The 12,210-nt window shown below is 37.3% G+C and overlaps 1 protein-coding gene across 11 annotated transcripts in view; it reads left to right on the forward strand.

Annotated features, from left to right (window-relative positions):
- Positions 1–7,702, forward strand: part of PIK3C2G (phosphatidylinositol-4-phosphate 3-kinase catalytic subunit type 2 gamma) — a 365,719-nt gene extending 358,017 nt beyond the window's left edge. For 8 of the 11 annotated variants that reach the window (XM_033430304.2, XM_049695083.1, XM_033430311.2 and 5 more), the window contains one exon: positions 6,986–7,702. In XM_033430304.2, the coding sequence (XP_033286195.1) occupies positions 6,986–7,138 (153 nt within the window). In that variant the 3' untranslated portion in view covers positions 7,139–7,702. Of the gene's footprint in view, positions 1–4,883; positions 4,979–6,985 lie in introns of those variants that run through there. The other 3 variants (XM_049695082.1, XM_049695081.1, XM_033430310.2) reach the window with 3 other exon arrangements.
- Positions 7,703–12,210: the final 4,508 nt, after the last annotated feature.

A 12,210-nucleotide genomic window follows, 5' to 3' on the forward strand; every position in this document is an offset into this window, starting at 1 on the left:
AGAGTTCCCTGTGTTATACAGTAGGTTCTCATTAGTTATCTATTTTATACATAGTAGTGTATACATGTCAGTCCCAGTCTCCCAGTTCACCCACCTGTCCTTACTCCGCTTGGTGTCCATATGTTTGTTCTCTACATCAGTGTCTCTATTTCTGCGTTGCAAATAAGTTCATCTGTACCATTTTTCTAGATTCCACATATAAGCAATATTATACAGTATTTGTTTTTCTCTTTTGGACTTATTCATTGAGTTCTACCTTTTCTTAATTCCCTTCTGTCTTCTCTAACCACTCTCTCATTTTCCTTCATTGCCATTCTTCCTCTGAAAATATTTATTTGCTGGAGTTCCATGACCTACCCTCATCTCTTGATATATACACTCAAAAGTATCTTATGTATCTACAGATTTTCATTTATCACTTGTAGGTTGCATCTGAATTTATTCCTCAAGCCCTGGCTTCTCTCCCAAGCTTTAAACCTGTACTTCTACCTGATTATTAAAGAACCCCTTTAGGATGCCTCCTACGCACTTTTAAATCAGGCTTTCCTCCTCTGTTTGCCATCTCCTCGGAAGAAACTTTCTAATGACGTCACCCTCTCCCTCACTCCCAAGTCCAGTTAATCCCCAAGTTTTGTCAGTTCTACTTGTGCAGCCACCTGCCTCTTCAATCCATCTTCTCCTCTGTGTCCCATCGCTACTTCTTTGAAGGCCTTGCAACTTTGGCTAATGTAAGAGCCTCCTATCAGCCTCCTATCTTGTGTTTTTCAATTAAATCATTCAAATTTCTATCTAAGGTGTCAAAAACTACTCATATTATTCTCCTACCTTTTTTCAAATGTTCCTTATTGCCTACTGAATAATATCCAAAATCCCAAGTGTGGCATTCACAGCCTTTCAAATTTGACTCAGTAATTTTCCTGAGCTGTCTCTGGAGCAATATCATCCTTATATACTTTTTCAAAAAATTTTTGTTTTGAGGTAATTGTAGATTCACAAGCAGTTGGAAGAAATAATATATAGAGAATTCAAATACCTTTCAACCACTTTCCTGCAATGGTAACACTTTGCCTGACTACTGACAATATCACTACCAGGAAATTGACATTGATACGATCCACTGTCCCTATTCCGATTTCTCCAGCTTTACATGTGTTCTTATGTATATGTGTGCATGTTTAGTTCTGTGCATTTATATCACACGTGTAGGTTTGTGTGATCATCCCCACAGTCAAGGTACAGAACATTACATCACGGTGATTCCTGGTGCTACCCTGTTATAGCTGCAGACACTCTTCTCCCTCTAACGCCCCATCCCCAAACGCTGGCAACTATTAATCTATTCTCTATCTCTATAACTTTGTCATTTCAAATGTTATGTAAATGGAATCATACAGTTTGTTACATTTTCACTTACCATAGTTCCCTAGAGATCCATCGAAGTAGCTGCATGTATCAATAGTTTGTTCATTTTCACTGCTAAGTAGTAGTCATGGCATGGAGATATGACAGTTTCTTTAACTGTTTACCAATTAAAGGACATCTGGGTTATTTCTGGCTTGGGGCTATTGCACACAAAGCTGCTGTGCTGGCTTCCCTGGTGGCGCAGTGGTTGAGAGTCTGCCTGCCGATGCAGGGGACACAGGTTCGTGCCCCAGTCCGGGAAGATCCCACATGCTGTGGAGCGACTGGGCCCATAAGCCATGGCCACTGAGCCTGCGTGTCCAGAGCCTGTGCTCCGCGACGGGAGAGGCCACAGCAGTGAGAGGCCCACGTACCACAAAAAAAAAAAAAAAAAGCTGCTGTGCACATTGATATATAGGTTTTTGTGTAAACATAAGTTGTAATTTCTCTAAGCAAATGCTCAAGATGTAATTACTAGGGTATATGATAATGCTGTACCTAGTTTTTCAAGACTGTCAAACTCCTTTTCTATACCATTTTACACTCCCACCAGCAATGTTTGTGCCAATTTCTCTACATCTTTGCCAGCATTTAGTGTTATCACTGTATTTAATTTTAGTTCTTTTGAAAGGTATAGAGTGATAGCTCATCGTGGTTTTAATTTGCATTTATCTAGTAGCTAATGATGCTGAATTGTTTTCATGTGCTTACTTACCATCTGCATACCCTCTTTCATGAAATGTCTCTTCATGCCTTTGTTCATTTTCTAATTAGATAGTTTGCATTTTTACTCATTTTTACTGTTGGCTTTTGAGATTCTTTATATACTATGGATAACGGTCCTTTGTCAGATGTGTGGTTTGCAAATATTTTCTCCCAGTCTGTAGTCTGACTTTTCCTCCTTTTCTCACGGTTTTTCATAGAGTAAAAATTTTCAATTTTGATGAAACCCAGTTTATCAATTTTTTTTTCTTTTGTAGACTGCATATTTGGTGGCAAGTCTAAGAACTCTTCACCTAGCACTAAGTTCTAAAGATTTTCTCCTATATTTTTTCTAAATGTTTTATAGTTTTATATTTTACATCTAAGTCCATTATTCATTTTTAGTTGATTTTTGAAGAAAGTGTGAGGTTTAGGTTGAGCGTCACTTTTTTTGCCTATGAATGCCAGTTATTTCAGCACCATTTATTGAAAAAGCAGTTCTTCCTATGTTAAATGTCTTTTACACCTTTGACAAAAATAAGGAACGTTTGTTTGCTCATGCCCTTCCACTGCCCCATACTTAGTCATATTCTCAAGTCACATCAGACAGCTTGTCACTCCCTGAATAATCCCTATGACCTCTGTGATAGAGCTCATGTAGCTGTTCACCCTCCTGCCCTTCTCTGCCAACTTTGAGATTTACCTCAAATATGGACTCTGTGAACCAGTCTCTCTTCCCTGTCTCTTAACGCCACATTTACCATCTCTTATTTATTCCTACACAGACTTTTTTCTTCTAGTGCATTGAAAACTTCTTGAGGACAAGGAAAATGTCTTAGCTTTCTCAGTATCTTTGAAACTTAGCTACTTCTAAAAAGATTTGTGGGATTAAATATTTGGGATAGTTTTATAAATGACACTTTATGTGTACGTGTATAAAATGTAAAACTATCAAACATTTATATATATTCAAATAATAGATACTTTAGTAAGGAAATATATTTTGACATTTTATTATTTGTCATGATGTCAACAGCTAGAGGTATATACCTCCCAACTATATATCCCTAGTTTCCATACGTTCTGGGCATAAGACCCCCCTACATCAATATCAAGAAACTTCTCAGACTGCATGCTGTACTTCAGCATTTGTATCTAAGGAAACACATAATGATGAAAAGCCACTAACAATCCAGGAGTTTAAATAAATTTGTGTTTTATTTATCTCAAGCTATATGTACTATAAAAACCGGTAGTAAATGCACATGTGTGGAGATTATTTTATGATGCTTGCTGTGTCCATAAATTGTCTCACGGCTTGCAATAATTCTGAGTCCTCACACATTCATGGCCCATTGATTAGAAATCAATGCAATACTTTTCTCCATCAGCACATACTTGTAGCTTGGACACACAGTGTTTATACACTGAACACATTTAAAATTGTTTCGAAAACAATAGTTCAGGGCTCCCCTGGTGGCGCAGTGGTTGAGAGTCCACCTGCCGTTGCAGGGGACACAGGTTCGTGCCCCGGTCTGGGAAGATCCCACATGCCGCGCCACCAGGGAAGCCCGAACCATTATTTTTTTAATGATTCATTAGAAAGACAGATTCTATTTTAAAACAGAATTATATTGTTATAGTCAATGTATGTTGTACACTGTATTCCTTTCTTTTTTTCTATTGAAGTATAGCCAGTTTACAATGTTCTGCGAATCTCTGCTGTACAGCAGTGACTCAGTTATACACATGTAGACATTCTTTTTTTTTATATTCTTTTCCATTATGGTTTATCACATGATATTGAATATAGTCCCCTGTACTATACAGTAGGACCTTATTGTTTATCCATTCTATATATAATAGTTTACATTGTATTCCTTTCTTAGATATTATCCTACTTAATTAAATTACCCTAAACAGTGTTTTTCTACTTGATGTGACAATTTCAGACCTACAAATTCAATGTTTGTCAGAAGGCAATGAAGACTTGACACATGCCTATGGGTAAAAAGTATTATAAAGTGAAATTAAAAGAGCTGTGCATTTTTGGTTCTGTTTATGTTAAGGCAGAATACATATTAAATCATTTGGTGAAAAGACTCAAAGAATATAATCATCTGTGTACTTCTCTAGCATTACCCACTAATTATTCATTGCATTGGAAGAAAAAGGCACTTATTTTTTTTAAACAACATTATGGATGCAGTTAAGCAATTAGAACAGATATATATATATCTTCTATAATGTACAATGATTACATGTTTATAAAACCTCGGTCACTTTCAGGAAAATAGCTTTTGCATAATGAAGCACAGGGGAAAAAAATCCATAAAGCAATATAAACTTAGGAGTTCAAATGTTTGTATTTTAACCAGGAAGGCAATTAATTCCTGTCATTTATTAAAGAATTTCAGCTTGTTAAATACCTGGGAGACTCAGTATTGTGTACAACTGTTATCTCCAGTCAGGGAAGGCAAAATACCAAGAAACAGCTGTTCTTTTTGTGTGTATTTGATGGACCTTTTTCAGCTGTAATTCATTAGTGTTTACTGTGTATCAGGCTTTGTAATAAGGCTTATATTCATTATCTCAGTTATTCTTTCTCACAACGCCAGAAGGTAAATATTATCACCATATTCGAATGAGAAAACACATTCAGATGGCCCCCAACTTAGGATGGCTCAACCTGAAACTTTTTTTTACTTTACGATGGTGCAAAAGAGATATACATTCAGTAGAAACCATACTTCAAGTTTTGAATTTTGCTCTTTTCCCAGGTAGGATACTCCTTCCTGATGCTGAGCCACAGCTCCCAGTCAGCCACGCAATCACAAGAGTAAACAGCCAATACGCTTACAACCATTTGGTACCCAGACAACCATTCTGTTTTTCACTTTCAGTACAGTATTCAATAAATTACATGAGACATTCGGAGCACGTTTAAGGTAGTTAGGCTAAGCTATGATGTTTGGTGGGTTAGGTATATTAAATGCATTTTCGGCTACAGTATTTTCAATTTACCATAGGTTTATCAGGATGTAACCCCATTGTAAATGGAGGAAGAACTGGAGTTGACAACAGATTTATATAAATATGAATCATTGATACTGATATGTTTCTTAGAAAGTTACATCTTTAGCACTAATTTATATGATTCACAGAGTTCTTAAACCAGACTTTTCCAAAGGCCTAATGCTTAGAATTATTCCATTTTTCTTCACACACACTAACACTTCGAGGGCCCTTTCGTCTACTTTCTCTGTAAAATAGGAGGTAAGTTCATCTGCTGAACGTGTTGTGGGGAGGAAAATGGAGGATAATTTAGACAGTTCAAAATAACCACTGTAGAGAAAAGGAAAGGAGCTTACTCTGAAGTCCTGGGAAGATAAGCATTCAGGAGACAAGAGTGGTTCACGGAGTCCACGCTGAGCATCCCTTTGCCATGAAAGATGAATTACATTGGTAGGCTTTTGAAATTTTTAAGGCAGCCCTTAAAATCCTTTACTATCCAGAGGAACTCAATAAATTAAATGGAATAATTTGAATAAGCTTTCCTAGAAATTTAAAAGGTAACCTCCTGTCTGGAATGGGAGCAGGATTCTGGAAGAGTCGGTAGCCAGGAGATGTCACACGAAGCAGGGTAGACTGGATTAGCATATTATATTGTATCTCATTCCCTTGACTGAATTATTATTTACTTGATAAGTAAATCATTGTTCTGAGCAGCTAACAGATAGATTGATATTGAATGGAATTTCATTGATAAATTGATGGGTTCACAAATGGTAGGCAAATGCAGTACGATGGGCTAGAAATTGCATCCATACACACTGAACAGGCCTCGCAGTGGAGTCCAAGGCCTTTCCTCTCAGTTTGTTTCCTCTGATTCTTTTTTGCATATATAGAGGACGCTTCTGTCTATCTTGTAGTTTAGCTGTAAAAAGCAAGCATGTTTGTATCGTCATATGAAACTCCTCCAAATGTGTTATAAGGAGTTTCCTTGGCAACCATGTTGGATCTATACACAGCTCTCCCCTCCTTTGATGTATAACTAATTTCTTGATAGTACTACACTTTTAAAGCTTCTTTACCACTGCAGGCACCCAGTGGTAATGCCTGTGACTTATTTCTTGGATGTTATAAAAGACAGTTGAACACCTCTCTTTTTTAAAAATAGTTACATGACTAGTAAGTGAAAAAGAGAAAAACACAAAACTATACACACAACATAATTACCGCTCAGATTCTTAAAAAGCAATTATATATAGAAAACAAAAAACACATCAAAATGATTATCTCCTAATGGTAGAAATAGAAATTTTTCTTTTCTTTTTTATTCTTTTTTTGTTTCATCCCCATATTTTAGTTAATGAGCATATATTTTCATAACTAAAAATTAAACAATTTTAAATAAAGTAACCATAGAGCGACTGCTTCACATGTAGAAGGAAATACTGTACTACATTAAATTAACACACGGAAATCATGGAGATTGGTCTGCTTTCCTCATTAGCCTTCAACAAAGAAAGACAGTGTTCAAGGTCCCATGTTGCACAGTAAATCCAAGGACAGTTGAAAGGTGACAGGTATTTAAATTTATTCCTAGAGAATGATTTACAGTCTTATTAAATTTGGGATAGACAATTTTTAATGCAATCAGAGTAAATTCTAAGCTTCTTAGAGAAATATTCTGTCGTTAAACTCCTTTACGTTAGCAGAACCTTTAGCTCTTCAGAATTAGAGTTAGAAATGAAAGATTCTAACATTAACGTATCCATTCCAAGGTACAAGATATCAGTGTGCAAATATTTTTGCTAAAAGCAGTATTTTTTAAAAGATGCATTTAAGCGTATCTGATTTTTATTCTCTCCCTTTTTAGGTAGTATATAATGAAGTCACAGAGCTCCAAGGACATGTCTTAATGCTTATTGTAAAGAGCAAAACCACCTTTGTAGGAGCAATTAATATCCAACTCTGTAGTGTCCCACTCAAGGAAGAAAAATGGTATCCACTAGGAAACAGTATAATTTAAGCATTGCTATGAACATACGCATTCATTACTCGTAGTTCTTTCACTTCGGGGCCTCTCTAGCACAAGATCAGGACATTTTTGTTATCAAAGATAGCACGGTGGGGACTTCCTGGCGGCGCAGTGGTTAAGAATCCACCTGCCAATGCAGGGGACACGGGTTTGATCCGTGGTCCGGGAAGATCCCACATGCCGTGGAGCAACTAAACCCATGCGCCACAGTTACTGAAGCCCGCGCGTCTGGAGCCTGTGCTCCGCAAAGAGAAGCCACTGCAATGAGAAACCCACACACCGCGACGAAGAGTAGCCCCCGCTTGCAGCAACTAGAGAAAGCCCTCTCGCAGCAACAAAGACCCAGCGCAGCCAAAAATAAATAAATTTTAAAAAAAAAAAGGTAGCATGATGGTGTACTAAGGACACAAAGAAAATAAATCAGAATCAGTCTTTTATAGTTAGTTATTCTCTACCTGTGTTTCATTGTTTTCTTAGAACCTTTTTTCCAATTGATTGTGTAAAATTCAATGTATAAAATAAAAAAAGGACATTTAATGGGTCTTTTAAATCGAACATGTGTTCATGTTTTATGTGCCTACAGTTAAAAGCAATACTTTAAATGTATTTTCCAAAAAAAGACAAGCAAATAAATAAATCTTATCAATTACTTCAACACCTAAGTATATCTGTAACAAATTTTTAAAATTTGAATTAAATATATATACCTACATATCTGCTTATAATCTTATTTATTGAGGGGATTAGTAAGCTCTAGAAGAATGCTGTATTAATTTCTGTCAGAAGAAACAAACATAAATGCCTGAAATTCTTAAATCCAATTTTTGGAAGAAACTTTGTAGTTTTTCACCCTCTTCAGCACCAATCAATTCATCACTGGATTTCACCCAAACAGAGGCATTACCACATTTTAAACTTCATTATCCGCTAATTCAAAGATCTCAAACTCTGCAGCTCTCCCCTCTGATCAAAACCTATTCTCTGCACAACAAAAAGTTTTCTTACTTCTGAACCTACTTTCATATTCATCATGACCAGAGTAAACAATCCTGCAGATTTCCACCTGCAAAGTAGGTATAACTCAAGGCACTATGCCACATTCTTTAAGAGAATCAAATTGTTTTTTAAAAATTTCTTCCAATTAAATTACTAAAACTCTTGCTTTACTCAGTGTTTTCCTGTATGTCGATAAAAAAGTAATTTAAGCTCTTTTTATATGGTTATCTGCATAACGATGTAAACATATAAAAGACTACACTTATTCATTGAAAATATTTCAGTGCCTGGTATGGGTTGATGTAGTCTCGTTTCAAACACATGATCATGTGAGTCAAGTAAGCCATAATGCTCTGGGCAATGGTTCTATGTTTCAGGTCCACTCACTCTCCCTTTTCTAACAGATAGTGATTCCACACCCTTCTTTCTGCTGAAACCTCATCACCCTCTACTGTAATCCTCACTCTCAGCTGATTACTTTGTTTCCTACTTCACTTGGAAACTGGAATCAGTCAAAAGAAAACCTCTACATATTCCACTAGCACATCTACCTGCCCAGCAGATTCCATGTTCCTCCTTCCTACTTACTATCGTGGAAAAATGACCAAGCTTCTACCCAAAACCAATCTCTCAACTTGTACATTTGATCCCAGCCCCTCTCACCTACTCACAAACATTACTGAAACTCTCCTCTATTCAAAAGCATCATTTCTTTATTCTCTACTGGATAATTCACTTCGGCACACAACCATGATGTTACATGTTTGCACACAAACATGATGGTACAACCATCATAAAAAACTTCTTGGCACCTCCATCTCCCTTCCAAATACTCATCCAATTGGCCTGATCTTCTTTATAGCAAAACTCTTCAAAATTGTTGTCTCTAATCTCTGCCTCCAGTTTCTCTCCTCTCATTTTCTCTCAGACCATTCCAAGCAGGTGTTTGTCCCAAACACTTCAACAAAACTGCTTTTGTCAAGGTCCCTTCTGACCTCCACATAGCTAAATCCAAAGGTCAATTTCCAGCCCTGATCTGGGCTTACCTATCAGCAGTATTTGACACAATCAATAACTCTCTTTCTCAACACTCTTCATTTGGCTTCCAGAACACAACACCCTTTTGTGCTTTCCTTCTATATAACATCAGTCCCTCCTTCTCAGTCTTCTGTGAAGGAGGATCCCCTTTTCCACAGTCTCCAGTGTTGGAGTGTCCAGGACTTACTCCTTGGTCCTCTTCTCCATCAGCTTTCACTCCTTAGTGACCTCATCTATTTTGATGGCTTTAAATATCATCTGTATGCTGAGTATTCCCAGTTTCCCAGTTTTATAACTTCAGCCCAAGGAGTGGCCAAAATAGTGGAGTAGGTAGACTCTGAACTCAACTCCTCTCACAGGCACACCAAAATTATAACCACATACAGAGCAACTATTCATGAGAACAATCTGAAGACTCGCAGAAAATATCTATAACTAGAGATATAAAGAAGGAATCACAATGAGATGAATAGGAGGAATGGACACACAGTATAGTCAACACCCACACCCATGGGTAGGTGACCCACAAGTGGGAGGATAATCACAGTTGTAGACATTCCCTCCAAAGATCAAAGAGTCTGAGCCCCACATCAACCTCCCCAGACCAGGGGCCCTGCACTGGGAAGATGAGTCCCCCAAAACATCTGACTTTGAAGGCCAGCAGGACTTGTATTCAGGAGAACTGAAGGGCTGTAGGAAAGAGACTTTGCTCTTAAAGGGCCCACACAAACTCTCACATGCCCTGAGGCCTAGAGCTGAAGCAGTGATTTGAAAGGATCCCAGGTCAGACCTACCAGTTGATCTTGGAGAGCCTCCTGGAAAGGCAAGCTATAACTGGAACTCATCCTGGGGACATAGATGCTGGTGGCAGCCTTTAAGAGTTTGTACTATCACAAGGACACTGGTGCTGGCAAGAGCCATTTTGGAGTACTTCCTCTAGCTTATTAGCACCAGGACCTGGGCCCACCCACCAGCAGCTGGCAGCCACTGCACTAGGCAGAGCTGGCACCAACCAGGCTGGGGGCCAGTCATGCCCACAAAAACTCTCACAGTAGGTGGCCCCACAACAACAGAAGGGCCCATTCAGCCCTCACAGGGGGCACTCCTAGAGTATATAGCTCTGGTGATAGAGGGGAGTGTGCTTCTGGACCCAATAGGATGTCTCCTACATAAGGCCACTTTTCCAAGACCAGGAAATATATCTGACTTACCGAATCTGTAGAAATAAAACAGAGAGTCAGACAAAGTGAGGTGGCAGAGGAATATTTTTGAAATGAGGGAACAAGATAAAACCTTAGAAGAAGAGCCAAGTGAAGTAGAGATAAGCAATCAACCCAATAAAGAGTTCAAGGTAATGATTATAAACAACTCAAGTGAAGAATGGATGAACACAGTAAGAATTTCAACAAAGAGTTAGAAAATGTAAAACACTAAACAGAACTGAAGAATACCATAATTGAAACAAAAAATACACTAGGAGGAATCAACAGTAGATTACATGATACACAGGCACGAATCAATGAACTGGAAGACAGAGTAGTGGAACTCAATCAATGTGGTACACACCACATTAACAAACTGAGGAATAAAAATCATATGATCATCTCAGTAGATGTGGAAAAAGCTTTTGACACAATTCAACATCCATTTATGATAAAAAACGTTCAACAAAGTGGGTATAGAGGAAACATACCTCAACATAATAAAGACCATATATGACAAGCCCACAGCCAACATTACAGTAAAAGCTGAAAGCATTTTTTCTAAGATCAGGAACAAGACAAGGATGCCCATTCTCACCATTTTATTCAACATAATATTGGAAGTCCTAGCCACAACTAATCAGAAAAGACAAAGAAATAAAAGGAATCCAAATTGGAAAGAAAGAAGTAAAACTGTGACTGTTTGCAGTTAAGATGATACTGTATATTGAAAATCCTAAAGATACCATCAAAAAACTATTAGAACTCATCAATGGATTCTCTAAAGTTGCAGGATACAAAATTAACATAGAGATCTGTTGCATTTCTATACACTAACAATGAACTATCAGAAGAGAAATTAAGAAGACAATCCCATTTACAATTGCATCAAAATAATAAAATACCAAGGACTAAATCTTACCAAGGATGTAAAAGACCTGTACTCAGAAAACAATATGATATTGATGAAAGAAAGTGAAGATGACACAAACAAATGGAAAAATATATTGTGCTCATGGATTGGAAGATTTAATATTGTTAAAATAACCATATTACCCAAAGCAATCTACAGATTCAATGCAATTCCTATCAAAATACCAATGGCATTTTTCACAGAAGTAGAATAAATAATTTTAAAACTTGTTTGGAAACATAAAAGACCTTGAGTAGCCAAAATAATCTTGAGAAAAAAGAACAAAGCTGGAGGTATCGTGCTCTACAAAGCTACAGTAATCAAAATAGTATGGTAGTAGTGACTCAAAAAAACAAACCAAAAAAACCCCCACATCAATCAATGGAACAGAATAGAGAGCCCTGAAATGAACCCACACTTATACGGGCAATTAATCTACAATGAAGGAGGCAAGAACATACAATGGGGAAAAGACAGCCTCTTCAATAAGTGGTGTTGGGAAAACTGGATAGCCACATGCAAAAGAATCAAGCTGGACTACTTTCTCATACCATGTACAAGGATAAACTCAAAATGGATTAAAGACTTAGTATAAGACCTAAAACCATAAATATCCTAGAAGAAAACATAGGTAGTATGCTCTTTGACATTGGTCTTAGGCTCACTGTTTTGAATCTGTCTCCTGAGGCAAAGGAAACAAAAGCAAAAGTAAACAAATGGGACTACATCAAATTAAAAAGTTTTTCACAGTGAAGGAACTATCAACAGAACAAAAAGGCCACCTACTGAATGGGAGAAGATATTTGCAAATGATATATCTGATAAGGGGTTAAAATCCAAAATATACAAAGAACACATACAACTCAACATCATAAAAACAAACAACCCATTTAAAAAATGGTCAGAAGAACTTT

This window comes from Orcinus orca, chromosome 11 (assembly GCF_937001465.1).
Source record: "Orcinus orca chromosome 11, mOrcOrc1.1, whole genome shotgun sequence".
NCBI classification, from domain to species: Eukaryota; Metazoa; Chordata; class Mammalia; order Artiodactyla; family Delphinidae; genus Orcinus; species Orcinus orca.